The sequence below is a fragment of the Musca vetustissima genome, unplaced genomic scaffold (assembly GCF_032173495.1).
Source record: "Musca vetustissima isolate MV318-11 ecotype Yass unplaced genomic scaffold, APGP_CSIRO_Mvet_v1 utg25722, whole genome shotgun sequence".
Lineage (NCBI taxonomy): Eukaryota > Metazoa > Arthropoda > Insecta > Diptera > Muscidae > Musca > Musca vetustissima.
This window is the reverse complement of record NW_026887153.1, coordinates 3,693-25,448: the sequence shown is the minus strand read 5'-3', so window position 1 is coordinate 25,448 and position 21,756 is coordinate 3,693. Positions and strand designations below refer to the sequence as shown.

The 21,756-nt window shown below is 34.7% G+C and overlaps 2 protein-coding genes across 2 annotated transcripts in view; both read right to left on the bottom strand.

Annotated features, from left to right (window-relative positions):
- Positions 1–13,745, bottom strand: part of LOC133334749 (leishmanolysin-like peptidase) — a 60,554-nt gene extending 46,809 nt beyond the window's left edge. The window contains exon 1 of the mRNA XM_061543077.1: positions 13,284–13,745. Coding sequence (XP_061399061.1) covers positions 13,284–13,745 — 462 coding nt within the window. The remainder of the gene's footprint in view (positions 1–13,283) is intronic.
- Positions 13,746–18,778: 5,033 nt separating this feature from the next.
- LOC133334748 (bursicon) lies at positions 18,779–21,310 on the bottom strand. Its single transcript, XM_061543076.1, has 3 exons — positions 21,289–21,310; positions 19,330–19,454; positions 18,779–19,045 (listed from the first exon to the last, which is right to left on the bottom strand). Exons 1-3 carry the CDS (start codon positions 21,308–21,310, stop codon positions 18,779–18,781), a joined length of 414 nt encoding a protein of 137 aa, XP_061399060.1.
- Positions 21,311–21,756: the final 446 nt, after the last annotated feature.

Genomic DNA, 21,756 nt, shown 5'->3' with positions numbered 1-21,756 from the left:
AGATCGACTGGCTGGAAAAGTGACTGGCCATTTGTTTGTCCGAACACTACAGTGTGTGTGTGCGCGCTGCTGCTCACTTTTTGTTGTTGTTTGTAAGCTATAAAACACGTGATTCATTTTCATTTGTCGTGTAAACATATTTCGCTTAACTTGGTTTTGATTAAAAAGAAAAACAAAGCGACGATGACTACAAAAGAAAACTTAACTGAAGTGATATTTGACTTTTTAAGTAGCTTTAATTAGTTTGGCACTTTGAATGAATGACACGCGGCGACTCGGCGACATTTGAAACTAATTTCGGTGTTAGCCTAGCTAGCCAGTCAACGTACCGACCGCGCGAGCGACCAACCGACTACAACAATAAATTACCCAGTTGGTGTGTTGTTACTGCTGCGCACATAACAATTTTCAAGATCAATTAGTTACCTAATCTTAAGTTAGGAGGTGTAATAAAAATCAGCGAAAAAAATCACAAAACAGCAACAGCAAATTTCCATTTCGAAATTAATTTGAAATTGTAATAAAAATAGAATATTTAATTTAGTCGTTAAAACAAAAACGAAAAACCCCCTCAATAGATTACAGTTAAGTTTAAAAAAAGTGGGTAATTTGGCTGAGATTGCAAAAATCGGATAGAGATAATAGGTAACCTCCAAGGTTAATTATAAAACACGTCAAAAGGGCAAGTTTTTGTTAACTCGGCTAGGTGAAGTTTAATAAGTTGTTGTCCCCACAGTGGGTGCATGATTAAGCGATTTTTAATTGAATGCATTTAAAAAAATATTTTTTATGGTGTAACAATATTCGTAATTGTAAAGATTTTTCCGCTTGATATAATTAAAAAACCAGTAAGGAAAGTAGTAAAGTCGGACGGGGCCGACTCTAGGATACCCTTCACCACTATGGGTACATTAAACAGGACTATTAACATGAAATTGGATGAAATAAAATATGTGATATTTATCTAAATGTGAATCTACCTAGATTTGTCCATAAAGTGTGTAAATCGACTTCAAACAAATATAAATAGGTCATCCGGTTGACTATGTCTGTACTTCTAGAAAACGCAACTACGTAATTCTATGCTCAATTTTGTACGTTGTGCAAAATTTGATGTCAATCTGACTAACATGAGGAGTATGATGCCCAATTTGCTTGATATCGGGCGAAAAAATATATGTAAGCTATATCCACATATTAAGCGATTTCAAACAAACTTGTCACAGGTTAGGTTATACTAACTTTAGAACGTTTTGTTCCTATTGGTTCCTTGGTGCGTCAATTACATAAAATCAGTCTATAATAAAATGGAGCTATATCTAAATCTGGACCGATTTTCACGAAACAAGGCAGACATCACTCTAGGCTCAATTCAGTACGTTATGCCAAATTTCGTGCAAATCGAAAGATATATATATACAATTTACATGAAATCGGACGAAACTATATATGGTAGCTATATCTAAATCTTGACCGATTTTCACGTAGCTTGGCAGATATCATTCTAGACCTAAATGATTAAGCTGTACAAAATTTCGTGCTAATCGAAACATATATAGGGACTTTGGGGCCCCATTTACATTAAATCGGACGAAACTATATATGTGAGCTATATCTAAATCGGGACCGATTTTCATGAAACTTGGCAGACATCATTCTAGGCCCAATTAAGTACGTTATGCCAAATTTCGTGCAAATCGAAGGATATATAGGGACTTTGGGGCACCATTTACATGAAATCGGACGAAACTATATATGGGAGCTATATCTAAATCTGGACCGATTTTCTTGAAACTGGGCAGACACCATTCTAGACTCAATTCAGTACGTTATGCCAAATTTCGTGCAAATCGAAAGATATATAGAGACTTTGGGGCACCATTTACATGAAATCGGACGAAACTATATATGGGAGCTATATCTAAATCTGGACCGATTTTCACGAAACTTGGCAGACATCACTCTAGGCTTAATTCAGTACGTTATGCCAAATTTCGTGCAAATCAAAAGATATATAGGGACTTTGGGGCACCATTTACATGAAATCGGACGAAACTATATATGGGAGCTATATCTAAATCTGGACCGATTTTCACGAAACTTGGCAGACATCATTCTAGACCTAAATGATTAGGCTGTACTAAATTTCGTGCAAATCGAAAGTTATATAGGGACTGTTTACATTAAATCGGTTAAATATATATATGGGAGCTATATCTAAATCTGAACCGATTTTTCCCAATTTCAATAGGGTTCGTCCTTGGGCCAAATAAGTGACCTATGCCAAATTTCATCCAATTCGGATCATAAATGCGACCTGTACTTTGTTTACAATTTAACATGGACAGACGGACGGACGGACAGACGGACATGCGTAAATCGACTCAGAAACTGATTCTATGCATATTCTCAAAAGGAACCATGGGTCTATCTCGATTATTTTTGCCTGTTACAAACATATGCCCAAAGACATAATACCCTGTACCACAGTGTGGTGAAGGGTATAACAACTATATACTTTTCTTGAAAAAATCGAATTTTAATCAGAATACTAAAATTTTGCATTTGAAATTCCACGAATTCAAATCTGGAAATATTTGTTGAAGAGTCTAAAATTGGTAAAAACATGTGTTTAGAACTCTATTTCTGTGAAGGATTGGTCCATATGGAACGTGGCATTATTATTTCCCATAAAAACTTAAATTAAAATAGTCACGAGTGACTGTTAAATGTCATAGTTAAGCTATCACGTTTTTGCATGATTTGTCGAATTCTATGATAAGGGTTAATTCCCATAAGCCAATAATTGAAAATTGATTTTTTTAGATAAAATTAAATGAGGGTATAATATCATAAATGTGAATAGAAATACAAATTGTTACGACAATCAATTTAATTTTGTTATTGAAATGTCGAAAAAATACATCCAATTATTTTTTAAAGAATATTTTTTCAGAGACTACCAGAGGCGTGGATTTTTTAAAGAATATTTTTTCAGAGACTACCAGAGGCGTGGATTTTTTAAAGAATATTTTTTCAGAGACTACCAGAGGCGTGGATTTTTTAAAGAATATTTTTTCAGAGACTACCAGAGGCGTGGATTTTTTAAAGAATATTTTTTCAGAGACTACCAGAGGCGTGGATTTTTTAAAGAATATTTTTTCAGAGACTACCAGAGGCGTGGATTTTTTAAAGAATATTTTTTCATAGACTACCAGAGGCGTGGATTTTTTAAAGAATATTTTTTCATAGACTACCAGAGGCGTGGATTTTTTAAAGAATATTTTTTCAGAGACTACCAGAGGCGTGGATTTTTTAAAGAATATTTTTTCAGAGACTACCAGAGGCGTGGATTTTTTAAAGAATATTTTTTCAGAGACTACCAGAGGCGTGGATTTTTTAAAGAATATTTTTTCAGAGACTACCAGAGGCGTGGATTTTTTAAAGAATATTTTTTCAGAGACTACCAGAGGCGTGGATTTTTTAAAGAATATTTCCAAGACCTACCAGAGGCGTGGATTTTTTAAAGAATATTTTTCAAGACCTACCAGAGGCGTGGATTTTTTAAAGAATATTTTTTCAGAGACTACCAGAGGCGTGGATTTAAAAAAGGATATTTTTTCAGAGACTACCAGAGGCGTGGATTTGAAAAAGGATATTTTTCAGAGACATATTTTTTCAGTGATATCTGTTTATCCCAGGTTGGTTCCACAAGTCTCAGTGTCAATACAACACACATGTATGTCACCAGAGGCGTGAATTTTAAAAGGATATTTTTTCAGAGACTACCAGAGGTGTGAATCTGTAAAAGAATATTTTTTCAGTGATATCTGTGTATCCCAGGTTGGTTCCACAAGCCTCAGTGTCAATCCAACACACATGTATGTCACCAGAGGCGTGAATTTTAAAAGGATATTTTTTCAGAGACTACCAGAGGCGTGGACTTGAAAAGTGAAATTTTTTTCAGAGACTACCAGAGGCCTGGATTTGAAAAAGAACATTTTTTTTAGAGATATCAGTGTAACCCGTGGTGGTTCCACAAGCCCGCCAGTGTCAATCCAACACACATGTATGTCAAAAGCCTCTGACATGGGAACATCACATCATGAACACAATATGTGTATGAATCCGTATTATTGAAGATCCTTAACAACTTTTTAAAGGACATGTGTGCGTGTGTGTGGAAGGAAGATTTCGTTTTGTTAAATAATTAAAATATTTGGAAATTGTAAAAAATGTTTTTTATAATCTCGCCAATTAGCAGTAGTTGCTGTTATTGTTTTAAAGACGGTTTCCATGGAAGAAACATTTAATTGCAGAGTTTTGTTTTTATAAAACTACAAACTGTTGCTAAACAAGTTCTTCAGTTTGTTGTTCGATGATGGTAGCTATGAAACTTAAAATAGATGTCTTTGTTTTCTTCTTCTCCTGTTTAATGTTTGCTGTTGTTTCGGTGACATCCAGCTATGTAAACTTTAAAGAGGGTTAGGTTAAGGAGTTGTCTAGCCATCCATACACCCATACATATGTATGAACTACGAACTTACACTCCCAATAGGAAAGGGAGGAACATAAATCGTGTGTCGGTGGAGGATTTTCTTGGTAAAAATATTTTGCAAAGTAACTACAATTAGGTGTGCTGTGGTTGCTGCTGCTGCTACAAACAACAATGGTTATTTGAAACAAAAAGTCACCACACAACAACAACAAAAACAAGAGATATACAAAATAAAAAAAAACAAACAATTGAAGAAAAATAAAAACACCAACAAAAACTATTGGAGAAAGAAACTGAAAACCAGTTCTATGTTCATAACGAACGAACTAACCAAACAGTCTGTTTCTTCAAGTGTTTCTTCTCTCATTTTGAGATGTAAAGTGCTCAAGTGTTCAATATTTCATTATTCGTATTTTCAATTCATAACCCCACAATGCTATACCAGCGAGCGAGCGAACAACCAACCAACCGACCCACCGATCTACCACCAACCATAAACCATACCATGCACCCAACAAAAATTGTGGTGGGATTCGGTTCGGTGTTCTGTATCCAAAAAATATGAAGCCATACAGTGGTGTTGTACTTCTGCTGCTGCTGACTTTTGGGTATGACGTCTGGGATCTAGTCTGGTGGTATGTCTGTCTGTCAGTCTGCTGTTGGTGTATTTGAAACCGCACTTTTCCATGCAATTATGAAAAGAAACATAAGTATTCACAGTTTGATGATTATTAGTTTTCAATGGAAAACTTGAGATTGAATATCTGTTAAGAAGAAGAAAAACAAGGTAAAGAACTGAAGTGAATTATAGCAATGAACTCAAAAGTAATGCCCTCCATATTCTTAAGAATTTTCAAAATTTTTATTTTTAATTGGAGTCACATTCAAAGACAAAGAACAGCCTTAACAAAGAACCATCATAGCATAAGTGGGATGCCAAGTGGATTCTATGTATGTTCAGATCGAAAAAAGATGATTATCAATGAGGTTTGAAGATTAGTTTCACATAAAAATTAAATTGTTGTACTACAATATTATTTAATATTTAGATTTCAAGTAAACGTGTGATTGGGCTTTTAAAATACTTAAAATGGGACGGTACCCTTTGCCAGAAGGTTTAATGTCCTCTGTGAAATGGAAATGCCAAATAATAGACACTCTGATTAAAACATCATGAGCGAATTGCTACAATCCGTATAGAAGCGAAGTTCTTCTACATCAGTATTATTTGTGCCTATGCTTCGACGGAAGACAAAGATGAACAGACCAAAGACATATATACGAAGGGCCTAGAAACAGCATATGACCGCTGCCCTGGCTATGACATTAAAATTCTACTAGGGAAATTTAATGCAAAAATCGGAAGAGAAAACATTTTTAGCCCCATCGTCGGAAAATGCAGCGTCCAGTGATGCAGTGATTAACATCGCGGCAGCAAAAAATATGATAGCAGCACCAGATTAAAGCATCCCGATATACACAAGGCCACCTGGCGAAATCACTCATTGTCCCGATAATAATATAGAAGTACAGTGTCAACGAATTGCCCACTTCCTACAAACTGCAGCAAAAACCGAAGGCAATGGTGCAGGGACATCCTCCTGTAGAGATGAAGAAGGAAACCTGGTGACAGATATAGATTGCGTGTTGAGGATCTGGAAGGAGCATTTTAAGAAGATTCTGGTATCAAATAGCGGAGGTGAAGAAGATACCCCAGAACCAGAACCACATATGACAGTATAGAGTGCGTACTACCTAGCCAAGATGAGGTCAGAATAGCAATCAATCGGCTGAGGAATAATAAAGCAGCAAGTGCCGATGGGTTACCAGCCGAACTATTCAAGACTGGTGGTCAGATGCTGGTTTGGAGCATGTACCAACTGATTAGTACAATTTGGCTAGAGGAATACATGCCAAATGATTGGAACCTCAGCATCCTGTGTCCCGTGCACAAAAAATGTAACAAGAGGATATGTGCCAACTATAAGTCCCCTTTCCATCGCATATAAAGTGCTATACACCGTGCTGTGTGAACGACTGAAGCCAATGGTCAATGACATCATTGGACCAATGCGGCTTCAGACCTGGCAAATCCACCATTGACCAGATTTTCACTCTGTCACTCTGCCAAATCCTGGAAAAGACCCACGAAAAACACATCGACATATACCACCTATTTGTCGACTATAAAGCCGCATACGATAGTCCTATTCGTTCAGAGGTGTTTAAAGCCATGTCTGCGTTTGGCATTCCTGCAAAATTAATTCAGCTATGCAGGATAACTTTAAATGGCATAAGGTCAGCAGTTAAAGTCGGAAAGGATCTCTTGGAGCCCTTAAGTACCGAACGAGGATTCAGACAAGAAGACAGTTTGTCGTGTGACCTTTTTAACATTCAGCTAGAAAAGGTCATACTAGAGGCAAAGGTGAACAGAAATGGCAACACATGTTACTCGCCTACGCCGATGACATCGTCATAATGGGTCATACATACATAGTGGTAACAGCCACCTTTGAACAAATTGAGAAGGAGTCTGCCAAAGTGGGTGTGGCAGTAAACGGCGAGAAGACCAAGCTGATCAACGCGCAAGGCGTCCAGTAGACTCGGACCAATAGTGGAACTTGAAAACTACAATTTCGAGGTAGTCAAAATTTTTATTTACCTTGGATCTGAAGCATGGGTACTTGTGCAAGCATATGAGACAGCTCTTGGAGTGTTTGAGAGAAAGATTCTCCGAAAGAGCTACGAGCCGATCCGTGCCGAGGGTGAATATTGGCGTCGAATGAACTATGAGCTGTATCATCTTTTCTCAGACATCGACATAGTCAGACGTACCGAGCTGCAGTGACTACGGTGGCTAGGTCATGTTGTTAGAATGGATGAGGATGCCCCAGCACAAAAGACATATAAAAGCGAGCCAAGTGATGGTTCACGCAGAAGGGGAAGGCCACAACTTCGATGAAAATATCAAGAAAATCTTAAGGCCTTTTATAAGGTGATCTTCCAGGATTCTATTAAGATCTTGACTTTGGGAAGGACTTCTATGAGAAGACCTGCAGATTTCTTTCATTTGATCTTCTATATGAAGACCATCCGCAAAATTCTAACCTTCTGTAAAAATGCCTTCTGCTCATCTATAATAAGCTCTTTATAGGAAGAGTCCCGGCGCGACTATAAGAATCCTTCTGGCATTTTGTAAGAAGACCATTTCTGACATTCTACTCTTCCTCATTAAAACATTCTGATCTTCTATAAGAAGAGAGGAAGATGTGAAGGCACATGCTGGCTTTCTATCGGAAGAATTTCCGACCTTGTGGTTTTTTTATTAAAACTGCCTTCTGCTCTTCTAAAATAACAATTAAGACAATGTTTAAGGTTTCTATAAAGAAAACCTGCAGATTTTCTATTATCTACAAAATAGATTTTCTGGTCCTCTATATAAAGATTTCATGGCCTTCTTTTATAACACTCTCTGACCCTTTTTATTTTCTATATGGAAATGTCTTTGGAAAATATTCTGAAGCCCTATAATATTACCTTCTGGCTTTGTATGAGAAGAATTCTGACCTACTGTTAATAGACCTTCTTATCTTCTATAAGAACACTCTGTGGCTCTTTATTGGAAGAATTTCAGCCATTTTTATATAAAACCCTTCTGGTATCTATAAGAATACCTTTTGGCTTCTGTAAGAAATCCGTCTGACCTTCTATAAGAAAACCTTTTCGCCTTTTATAAAAATATGGTTTTTTATATAAAGACTTTCTAGGAGATATTCTATAAGATCACAAGGCTTTTTATAAACAGATAAGACCTTCTGATCTCTTATAAGAAGATCTTCTGACTGTACATCTAAGTCTGTTTTTACACGGTCGTTTTGTACACGGTTTTGATATAACACGGTTTGAAAATTGAATATTTTTAATTTTTTACACGATTTTATTCCATTTAGCACGATATGAATTTTCATGTACTTAAATTTTTTTGTCAAATTTAATTTTTGCGAAGTATGTTCAAATCACAAAAAAGTATTTATGAAAGAAAAAAAGTCTAAAACCATCGATAGTATCGATAGTTTGCGAACACTAGCTTACAGATTTAAGTGAATTCCCCTTTAGCGCTTACAAACAATTTTTACTGGTCAAAGCAAATGTGAATAGCACTAATTTAGGAGAATTCCCTTTATGTATAAGATCAATGTCTTTTTTTACACGGCTTCTTCTGGAACCAATCTACCGTGTAAAAACAGACTTAGGTGTATTATGATTATCGCCTGATTTCAAGACTTATATACATTAAAAATGCATAATGGTCCTATTTCCGTACTTCTGAGTCCATCAAAAACCATGCATTCAACTTCGTTGCCCCGTTATATGCACGGTTTCTTATAACGTCAATATTCTTCAATTGCCTAAAATCGAAAGTAAAAAATGAAATCTTCCACCGAACTTAATGGCATTGTATTCGTCTCGTCCATTGTCTAATTCGAAAAAAAAAATAATTATCATATTTCAATTGACATTATTGGAAATGCAAATGAATTGATTTTCAATAAACTACAAATAAATACACGTTATAGAATAACTTGATTATTTCTAACTGGATTCACACGTTATTTGAATTAATAAGACTTTATGGAATAAGTTAATATAATTCTGAACGCATTTGCATGTATCTTATACAATAAAAACAGATAAAATAAAAAAAAACATATGGGCTTCCCCATATCGAATGTAGGTGGTGGTGGTGCTGCTGACGTTATAGACATAAATTAGCAATTTGTATTTCAAACTAATAAATTGAATGAAAACAAAGTAAATTGTGTGCAATGAATACAAATTAACTAACAACGTTCAATGGAAGTGCAGAAGCAACTAACAAAATAAAAACGGAAGCCTTTTTTTGCTAAATGTATGCAAAATTTTTGAATATTTTCCCCAAGTAATTTGAAACAACAAAAGGTGAAAAACAAAAAGAAGCATAACAAACAAACCATCAAAGAAATTTTTATGCAATATTAACCTACTCCTATTCTGTGGGTTACCTACCAAACGCAGCAGCACCAAAGTGCAATAAAAAATGCCTAACAATGCATCGAGAGTAGAGTAGAGCAGCCATGCACTTGACCACAATCATAATGCCGTAAACGAAGCATTTCATTATGAAGATATAAAGCTTTTTCACGTTCGTTTGTTTGTTCGATTGTTTATTTTTTGTAGACATCGAAGAAGAAGCACAAAATACCAAAATGGTCGGAGCCCCGCTGCCTTTACCTGTGTGGACATTAAAACTGGTTCAATATTTCATTATGTCCAAATGTGTAAACATCCATTTAGACAAGTACAACAACAACAATTGTTTTCTCATTTTTATTGCTATTGTTGTCTATCTAACTCCATCGAAATGCACTTGGCAACCTAAAGGAAAAAATATACTAGAGTAACGAACGACCTTTCATGTCGGACTCGCAACAACAAAAGCTACCGAATAAATATTCAATGCCAGTCAGCCCGAGTTTTAGACAGTTCTTTAAGTATCTGGCACGCATGAGAGATTTTCCATGCCTCATTCATGAATGAGAAAAAAAAAACTGAAGAAACTGAAGAAACAATGATCATAAAATCCAAATAATTCCATCTGTTAAATTTTTTGTAAATGTATTTCAAAAGAAAAAATATTGCGGTTATACTTCTTGGTTATTTCAACATAAATTTGCCAAATATGAATTCATTTAAATTTGCAAAATTTTGTTAGGAATAAAATGTTAAAAATTATGAAAAATAATTCAGCTATGTGGTTTGTAAAGGTGACAGCGGTCTCATTGCGGCATTCCTGTTAATTGGATACATGCTTAAAGTTCCGAACTATGATTTTTATAAATATTTCGATTAAGATCAGCAGGGCTGGACCGATAGGTTTTAATATCAAACTTAATGGTCAAGAGAAACTCGACTGTTGTTAACCATAAGGCAAACTTAATACGCATAGTTGAACTTAATGACCGACCTACCGATTAATAAAAATGCATCATTTTATCTTTGGGTGCAACGTGATTGAATAGATGACACATTGTTTTTTATTTAACCCATATATCTGTGGCTGCCACGGACGTGTTTAAATATTTAGCTGTCGAAAGTGACTCTATAAAATTTTTTTAAAAAAATATGATACAGGGGCTAAAAGTAAAAGACAAATGTTTCTGTTTACATCCGGAGGTAAACTAACAACGCGTGACAATATTTCCCATTTTCAAGACATTTAAAAAGCAGTGAGCGGAGTAGTATAGTCAGGGCCGACCATACGAAACCCTACACAACTACCACGGAACGGAATATTTCGTAATATTTGCACCTTTTTGGACGTTTGAGATCATCAGCGCCCCTTCCTTTCAATGACATATTTTCCGAATATTCCCAATATTCAGTACAGCCCTTCTAATTACTTGTCAAGATTCCCTTCACTGTGGATTGTGTTGTGATGTTCGGCTTATAATTGTGGCCTTTAGATCTACTCGAAAAAACACAAAAAATTCATCCCAAATTTTGTATGTGATCATAACCGAAAATTATAGGCGTTGTCCTTGACCATAACTAGAACCTCTTGGAATTTTTGAAAGCGATTAAAGGTATCAATTTAATTGTCAAACACTCCTCATTTTCATGTCCTTCAAGGGTAAATATATACGCCATAGAATACATATTTTTTTATTTTTCACACAAAAGTCAAGCTTCATTTGACTCACTAAATATTGACCGATCTTTATCAGAACTGGTATTCATATTCTCTTTCTCCATATACAATTTCGCCATGTTCGGGCCATAATTGCGGTCTCTGGAGCGACCAGAAAAAAAAACGACTAAAATTAAGTATTTGGTCCATTTCATTCCCTATATATTAAGCGATCTTTACCAAAAACATTAGGGGTCTTCATTGGTCAGAATCCATCCTACATGAACAATTTTGTGAAAATTGGTCAATAACTGTGGCATTTATCGCGTTTACAAAATATAATGGGCAGACGGACAGACACACATGTCTAGATCGACTCAGCTAGTCGACAGTTTGACAACATAGTTGTGTACGGTATAAAAATTCGAATCAAGATTTTTCGAAATCATTGCATTTTAGGGAATCTTAGTCGACTCTCTGAAGGGATGTTTTTGCTTCCCTTTCCAGAAATGATTGAAAACTCGTTTAAAACTGGGTTATAGCAGATCAGAATATTATACAATTGTTCGCCATGAAATTTTACTATAAGTCTCAAAATAGATGAAACCTCAAAAACCAGCCTAAACGTCAAAATTCTTAAAAATATAAAAATTCAATTTATGTTCAAAACCGATCTTATTCCGAGTTGAAAAAATTACAGGAAAATTTCTATGAAGAAAAAAAATTGGTGAATTTTTTTGTCCTATATTGATGAATTTTTTGTCCTATATACGATCTGCTTCGTATATAATATATACGAGGCAGTTCGGAAACTTCTTAGCCAAGCACAAAAGCGCAGTATAAACAGAAAAAAATAAGTTTTTTGGAAACTTCCATTTCTGTTATGAACACATGTTCAATTTTGTTTCGATCTGACAACTCCTTCTGACTTTTAATTGTTCCCAAATCTAAAAAAAAATCCTTGCTGGCAAGCGTTTTACCTCTAATGATCATGTAATTTCAGTTGTAACCACTATTTTGATAGATATTTTGAAGACCTTGAGGGAAACTATTTGAATCAAGGGATAGAATTGCTAGAAAAGCATTGGACTAAGTGTATTGCTGTTTCAGAAGATTATATTGAAAATAGAATAATAATATTGAAAATAAATAAATATAAATAATTTTGAATAATTTAAAATTATTTTTCCTTGATGGACTAAGAAGTTTCCGAACTGCCCTCGTATGCTTACATTTGTTTAGGTTTTAATTATATACAATTTAATTTTATATTTGGCATTTTGTGTTCTAGAAGATAAATAATTCGCAAAAAATCATACCGGCGTTACCATTATATGAAATTAACTAGTTTTATCTTGCAATTTTCTAAAAATTCGGCGTTGAGTTATATTTGTGCACCCAAACTTAGAACCCTATTGCTAGACTTTACTTCCACAACCTTGATTTAACATGGACAGAGACTTGCAAAAAAATTTGCATTCTTATTATTATGACCTAGAGTTCTAAGAAATAAGTGTCATTATTAGATAGTACTGGCAAAGCCATGCACCAGATTTCTTAGAAACAATGGAGAGGGACTACATAGCCTTGGTCTAAACAGCATCGTCTTGTTGTCATATTGCTATACCCAGATTTTTAAAAAACAAATGCCCTTTCATAAGGGGATTGTTTCGACAAAGTATTCATGATCTGATTGGATTTCGTAGAAAATTTGCAAACAAAATAATTTTTTGCAATTATTTTCATTTAATGATTCTTCTTCAACTTTCCAGCACCCTACACAACTAAAACCATTTCTAGTTTAAAATTCATTTTTGCAAAACCTTGCAAAAATAATTGGCCAATTCTAAAAATAGCTGGAGAAGATTACATCATTGATCCCATCTTTAGTTGCATCATCTTTCAAATAAACAAAATCATTATCCTTCAAACGGGTTTCTCTTTTTTTCTATCAAGGATTCTTATTTGCCAAACGACCGACCCAACAACAACAACAAAATGCAGTCATGCATGACACAAACTCTGGTTGCCGGGCCAACAAACGAAAGTGAAGTGAAGGAAAATAAGGAAAATTGAAAAATAACAACAACAAATAAACATGGCTTGCTAGCAACTTACCTCATGAGCCTTGGGATGATGATGTTGACAGTTGTGTGACTCGGCCGGATGTATGGTATGGCCATTGCTGCCATCAATCACAACGGCCCAAAAACTAAAGATGAGCAATAATAGTGACAGATAAGTGGTGCTGCTGCGACTGGAGGAACCACTAGGGCGGCCACTAACAACAAACATTTTGGCTAATGTGCGTTGTAATTGTTGTAGGAAATTGGATTGTTTTTGTTTTTGCTGTTTTTGATATTGGCGGTGGGTGCTGCTTTTGGTGGAACGTATACTAGGTTTCTGTCGTTGTTGTTGTAATTCTTGTTTTTCTGGTTTGTGTTTATGACGACAATAATGTGTGGCAGTTGAAACAGCTGCTGCTGCTGTTGTAGCATGGCTGCTAAGAAGAACTTGTCCTGATGGCGTTGTTGGGCATTTCGTTTTTTGAGCTGGCAGGCAATGTAGATATTGGCACATATTTCTATGGTAGCTGCTGAGAAGAGAGACAGAGGTGAGGGGTTGTTGTTTATATACAAGAATTGAATTTTCCTATGAACTCGATTGATTTTTTTCTTTGGATTTTCCCAGGCTTTAGTTACCACGGCTCCGCCATTTACATTTGCTATCGCCCACAAATTATGGCCTTTTTGCCCAAAACTTGCCGGATGATTGCAAGCCACCACCACCTATAGATTTGCTGGCTGGAGTAGCACACCAAATTTTCACTGAAGCCTTTAATCTACACAATAATCACAATAGCAACACTAAGGTGCGTCCAATCATGACGGCATCTGTTGTCAGGTCTTAAATCCGTGGTTCCAACAACATAACGTCACACAGCATCAATTAAAGGCAAGACATCAGCCACTAGCCACCTCTATCTGCCGGACTGCCAGTCTGTCTGTTTTCCACCTTTAAAATCGTAGTGCAGCAGCACCACACAACAACAACCACTAGTAATGGAAGCAGCGACCGCTAAACAACATCTGCTGCTGCAGCAACGGCGACAGCGGCGGCATCCAAACAAACAGCAAAGCCTTGATTAGACACAGTGAATAAACAAACCAAAGCAAACTGAAGCACGACGAAATCACCAAAACAGCCAGCAAAACCGAACGAAACAAAATCTGAATTCTATTTTCTTGATTTATATTATAAATGTCACATTCACATGAACTCGAACTCCACCACAGAAACAAACAACAACAAAAAAACTCCCCCCACAATACTTTAACGACGGCGCTGCAACCCCTCTCATGCGACGACGAACCGACCGAACGAACAATAAATGTAATCAAACTACCAACAACACACACACTCAAACAAGGCAATGCAAAATTATAAGGCAGACCGACCGAATTACCACTTTTTTCACTGACTGAACGAGCGTTTCGATTTTTTTCTTGTTTCGCTTTGTTTGTTTACAATTCTATTCTTCTCTTTCACTTGGATATTTCGTTTTACATTTCTTATTGTTGTTGTTTTAATTCATAACAACTCTATAAAACAATTTGTTTTGCAAGTAATTTAATTTCATTTACTTTTTGTTTTGTTTATTTAAGTAGTTGTTGTTGTAGCTAATTTTCACTCGCGTCGTTATACCGTCCGTACGTCCACTCTCTTTCGTGGTTTATAAACAAATGACAACAAAAGTTTATTTTGTTTTCGCAAAATATTTGTCTGATGAAGAAAACAACAACAATTGTGAGTAGGGTTAAGTAAGTCGATTTTGGTACTAATCGATATTTTTATCGAAATTATTGTTTAGTTCCCTTTTCATATTTATTTTTATTTTGTCCTTTCGTTTAGCAAACGTTTTCTTATATTTTCGTTTTTATTCGTTTTTAAAATTGAAGGAATTGAATTGGAATTTTAAAATTAGTTTCTTTTTTGTGGATTAAATTGAAATTAATGCGGAAATTCAATATCGAAATTGTATTATTGATACTTTTAATTGAAAACAAGGTATTCGTAACATAGAAAAAGAAACCCTCAAGCCTTGGCCGAATAGAATTTGAGTCGTAGAACTGGAAGCTATTTGAAATGAATGAATACACCTGTCTATACTATACTATAGTCTATACTTCCCGAGGTACGTACATAACTCAAATGTTTCATTTTTACTCTCCAATGTTCACATTGATATGGGAATCCGGGAATCAGGCGCTGAAGTCCTATTTAAAACGCTTTCAAGGAAATGCTTTTCCAAAGATTGGTAAGAACCTTTCAATTTTTAAGTTTGAACACATTGAACACCATCTACTGGTGATTCTCCTTATAAATAGAATCGGAAGGAAATTAAAAATATGTCTTGTTTGTCGTGGCCACATTTTTAATGAACTATTACCGAACTATGTCCATTTCTAAAGAAGTATAATTTATTTCCAAAATGTTTCCTCTCGTGGTATGATGTTACGATGCCACAGAAATTGCCATCTGTCAATATTTAAAAGTAATTTGTGAGAAAATATTTATGTGGGCAGGAACGTTATGATGCCCGGGACGCTTCACTTGATGAGGAGGTCAATTCGAATTCTCAATTAACTTTTGTTCTTCTCTTAGGGTGATACCAGAAGAAGTGGGCCCATATATCCCACCTTAGGAATAAGATATACAAAACAACCTTTTGTACAATATTTGGATCAAATCGTATTCTCCGCTCGCTATAATATTTACTCTTTACTTTTAAAATATTTACTCTTTACTTTTAAAATATTTACTCTTTGTTGGAGTGGTACCAGAATGAGTGGACCGATAGGCCTCTCCTTCGTGCATGATATAGTTTTGGTAAACATATTAAGTTTTGCAAAGTTACCAGTAGAAGCGGTTCGATACTCCTTCCTTATGGTCGAACTTGATAGTTTTGGAATATGGGTACGAAAAATACAATGTGTACCAAATCTGGTACAAATTTTATTTCGATGAACATATAGAGGTGAAATTCTTAAATTTGGACTTTCGATTACCATTTGAATGCAAGATTGAGGTATTTTTATGATTTCGTAAATATGAATACGAAAAAGTACTAAATTTGATACAACTTGGACTTTGTTGGAATTAATATTACTGTTAGAGTGTAGGATTGATGTAGAAATTCTTAATTATGTGTATGGAAAGTAGTAATTGATAATACATTTTGTATAATTTGGATTTGGATGAAATCCTGAGATTTGGAATTTAGATTACTGTTGAAGTGTAAGACTGAGCTATGCAGATAGGTTTGGAAATTGGAATTTATGTGTACGAATAGAATTTGAGTAACGGAGAGAACTGGGAAACTGAAATTTGGTATTAATTAGTACTGGTGAAATTAGAAATATGTGCTGAATGGACCTAAATGTAAAACCTGTAGGTATTTGCTAAAATATATACAATTGGAATTCTGATCAATTTTGAATCTGTATAATGGAAGAAAAGAAAGAGATTTTTGAAATTAGTGCTTATGTGTATGAAGGGTACTAAATGGTAATAAACTTCATATTAGATGTAAGAATATAAGTGGAATTCGGAATTATAGTACAACAAATTATACAGTATTCACAATTTCCATATAAAATATTTGTCACAAATTGTTGATAAGGGAAGACACTAGAACGGATGCCTATATTCCCTATGCCGATATTCTCTATCTTCGGACGTCGTAAAGGTAATTTGACCTTATTTATGTCATGACAAATTTTGCATAAGAGATCATGTAAAATTCCTATTCTGAGACCGTTTTCCGAACTACATTTGATTGTACAAGCTTGAGAGAATAGATCTCCAAAAACCCGATACGCTACAGTATTACTTATTTAAAATTTATTTTTTAATTACGTTTGAACTTCGGCAACAACAGTTACATATAGTTTTTTTTTTTTGTAATTTTGTTTTTTTATGGCAAAATCGCTATCGAATAGACAGATCGCAGAATACAATGGGAAAATGTTATATTTACATAGAAACATAAACTATTATATATTTTCAGATAAATTCTCCGACAGATCCTGATCTTGTATTGGACCAAGAACAAAATCGTTAAACAACTTATTTGGGTGTAAAAACTGTTATGATCAATGAGCATGGATTGCATTGCATTGCCATTTGTATGTCAAAATACGACTTGAGTCTAGTGAAGGCCTGTATTTGAATTATTATGTAGCCCGTTAAGGTTCTGATTAAATGACATGTTAAGTAAGTATCTTTATATTTTCTCAGATTCCGAATGGTCGGTGGCTAATAAAAATAATTTATTGTTCTAGATAAATCCTCTGACATTCTACTCCGAAAGAACAAGTATTGAATCTAGATCAAGAGCATTGTATTTAGCAACTATTGTCATCAAAGAATATCAATAATTATATGGAAATGGGATTACAAAGTTCGGTAAGTACCTTTATATTTTTCTTATTATTTTTGTCATTGAACATGAGTCAATGAGACTTTGATAACATCAATATAATTTTGTATACAAAACAAAGTCACAATATCCGATATGTTCGCTGAATTTCTCTCGCTTTTTAATATTTTATACAGTTTTTCCATGATATTTTTCTAATTGATATATTAAATTTCGGAGGGGCAAACGTCCTTTGCTCTGTAAATATTCTCCCTAGCCACATTTTCCAAATTATTTAATAATTTGGTTGAAATGAATGGTCAACCACTAATTGAAAACCTCGTCGAGGTAAACGTTATTTATTCCCAATAGACTTCTAAAAGAAGGCCCAATGGTTATTTATAATAGTACCTGATGGTCTTCTGCTCTGGTCATCCATAAGAATACATGATAGTCTTCTATAAGAGCTATAAGTCTTCTAGAGGAAGACATAATGACATCTTATATGAAGATCTTGTGATCTCTATAAGAAGAGCTAATGGTCTTTAATAATAAAATGTATTGGATTTCTGTAAGAAGCTGTTTAGAGAAAGTTCTTCTAAAAGAAAATCTGATGGTCATCTATAAAAAGAATTAATGGCCTTCTGTAAGATGCCTTAATGTCCTTCTATAAAAAAAAAAACTTCTTATTGTTTTCTATTAGAAAATTAGTCATACACTTTTAAGAAAAAGATTTGTCTTCTATATCAAGGCAAAATGGAATTCTCGCAGAAAATCTAATTGTTTTGACAAGAAGTAAATTTATTTAATTCGTGATCCTACAAACTAAAGTACCTGCAATCTCTTACGTGTTCACTAATTGCAATTACGAATAGTCATCCTTATAAATCATAGACACAAACCTTCATCATTGACATCAACCATAATCACATTCTTTGATTTCGTGCTACCCTGTGCGCAATTCCATAACACCCGGCTATGAATTTATTTTTTTAGTTTAAAATCAATCTTTTCGCTCATTAATACCACAAACGCATCGAAATTCTCATTTAATACCATTTATTATTTCTTTATTTCTACTTATTTGCATAAATACATATAAAAATACGTTGCTATAATTATAATTTGTGCGTGTGTGTGTCTGTGATGTTTTGTTTTGATAAATTATAGTTAACAAATATGTTTAAACATTTTACTGCAATGCTATTCTTCTAAAATGATTATTCAATGGTCCTTCATCTGAATAGCCGGCAATTTCTTGTGGCACAATTCCCGATTCTTCAATCGATGTACAGGGGCGACACATACATTCCAGTGGAGCTTTTGTAAGTACTTTCTTAAACTTCCGTTCGCCATGTTTCACCTTGGGACAGAACAGGGAAACGGCAGCTTCTCGTTCACCGGATTCCTGACAGCACATACAGGAACGTTCCATTTGCCAGATTTTACTACCAGAAACCTATAACAGAGAATGATTTATAATAAAATGGAGTTACAAAATGGAAATAGCTAATAAAAGAGATATTAGGTATGATATTAAAAAAACCATTAAATACGATATCCTTAAAATCAAATAAAGGATTCCATATTTCAAATATAGTATTGGTGATTTAAAAAATCTTATTGTTAAAATTTAGGTATTGGTCCACTTTTTAGCATATTTTCCGTATATCACGATTCATTTTTCTTATGAGTCCTACCTTATATGACATTTTACTGACATATAAGAATAACGAATATTACCTGTATATAACTGGCACATCGTCCAACACATGCGAATGAGGGTATCGGTTTAGGTACACATCCTGGATATTGCAGAACATGGATAACTGGTGTCACCTGGCAATCATCGCCAATGTGGGAAATATCTGAAAAGAAATAATAGAATTATACACGTAATTTTCCAATAGGTTAATTAAGTTTCAGACAATTTGGAGATGATTTAGAAATACCCGTCGGTCTTGATAACTATCGAAAGGAGTACTTATAAGGCTCCCCTCCTTCCGATACATCCCCATAAAATGGTTATATTGCCAACAATTTATGAATCGAATTGGTTATCCCACTTACATATCGTAATATATTTTTGGTTCTAGTCAAATCGCTGAAAATCAGCATACCAGACTATCAAAAGATAAAATACCGACTTGCCGAAAATGTTCAATGACCATGCATAGGTCTTCGAAGAAATATATGAACCAATGGAATTTTAACATAGACATAATTCAAGTATCATACCGCCTTTGAACTATTTTGGATCCTCATTTTACCGAAAGCGAAACATTACAACAATGCGTGTTTACGTCAAAACGTAAACCCCTATCTTTTCCCCGCTACAAATATTCATCATATGAAAATCTCTAATTTCTTTTTTTTTATAGCAAAGTAACCAAGATACATTCGTTGAATATTCTTCTTCTACCATTTGCTCTGCTAAGCCATATTGAAAAATCTATTTCCTTTTTTAGAATAAGTTTCTTCTTTTTCCAACATTCAAAGAAACCAGAACTACATCTCAAGAAATAAAGGTTGTTCATATTCAAATCAAATTAGAGATTTATTCGTTTCTTTTCTTCATTGTGGTTTGTATGTCAAACGTGGTCTCCAAGTTACAAAACCAACATTTACCACAAATTATGTTTCGTTGATTCTTTCGGCTCTCAGTAATTGTCTTTTTTTTTATTGCACAATCCATCGGTACAAGTTCCACAATCTCAAACAACCACTTCATACCGAAACATTTTGGTCCATGTCGAGACGGATAGACAGTTACGAGAGATTTCAAATCCACTAACATCTCCATTGGTTTGTTCTCATTTAAAGTCATTTACTTGTTTCAGTTGACTGAGTGAGACCGAACAGTTTCAACCACGTGTGATACAGCGCATACGGGTCTGTGCAAATTTCTACAGCAAAAAATCAATGAAATATTAAAAAAAAACCTACAGTTGCCGGTAAACTGGGAAATAATCAGAAGGCCCAACAAGAACGAGAATATCCAAGTTCCAACCTAGAGTTGCCGGTAAACACAAAGGATCGACATCAACCCATCGAAAAATTAGCGCAGTAAGTTCATGCTAAGATTGTCTACAAAGTGTCTTATAAGGGGAAACTATCGAGAATTTTGAATAGAATCTGTGCATAAAGAAGAGTACGTGCGTAGCATGTAGTTGGTGCCTACGGTAATTTGCTAAAAATCAACGTGTTTTTTATTAATATTTTGTCAGGCGAAGTTCAATAGCAGTCACTGCTCTGCTAGCAACATTTATTGCAGTCACAGAGAAGCAATCAGTCACAGAGAAACAATCACTTATATGCTCTTTAATGATCGAGCAATATCACTCAATCCACAATCCATGCTCAGCAACTCATTTGTCTGTTATTGGTTAAACACGTGTACATATCAGTTCTCTACGTTTCATTTACTATCACGCTCTTATTCCAATCTATACAAACTACAGCCCATCAACACATTGAGTTTATTTCGGTGCCGTTGACGCGCTCACTTCTAAGAATTGCACTGCGCATGTCTCCAGAGAGCTACATATAATCATTAGTACTTGAGTGATACAACTGTGCTCCCGATGTTTGCGTTGAGAGTGAAACTGTTATACTCGTATCAGTTCCTCTGTTTTCATCTTCTCTCATTCTCTCAGCTCTAATCAGACAACAGAGGCAAAGAAGAATAACAGAATTGTTTACGTTTCATTTCCAGCTGTTCCATTTTCCTACAGAGACCAATGTTTATTGTTGCAAAATACATATATTTTGTTTCCATTTCTTGTTTTGTATCTCGAACACTTTATTGAACTGTCTGTACATGCACCTCCATTAAGATACAATCACAAAAGATACATTGGCACAGTGGTCGAAAACAGGAAAAGTGTGAGAAAATAATATTCTCTTTGAATTGAAAATATACATATATATATACTTCTGTAATTGGATTATTCTTATAGGTGAATTTATTTGCCTGTACATCAAATTGCGATCTGTGTCTTACAATTAGTGATTGCGAAACAGCTATTTCAAAATCACATATTTATATATATATATATAAGATGACTGGAAAATTCTGATTGAAGTTACGAAATCACATCTAGGACCAAATTTGTAATCCAAATTTTCTACGTCCATACTTGTTCAAGTATACTAGTTCATTTTTATAAC

Excerpts from the sequence above, each read along its gene's own strand:
- LOC133334748 (XM_061543076.1), bottom strand. The coding sequence starts at position 21,310 with ATGGAACAGCTGGAAATGAAAC. Across the intron at positions 19,455-21,288 it reads GGAACAGCTGGAAATGAAAC|ATATTTCCCACATTGGCGAT; the intron begins GTAAACAATTCT and ends ATTTCTTTTCAG. Across the intron at positions 19,046-19,329 it reads GATGTGCCAGTTATATACAG|GTTTCTGGTAGTAAAATCTG; the intron begins GTAATATTCGTT and ends TCTCTGTTATAG.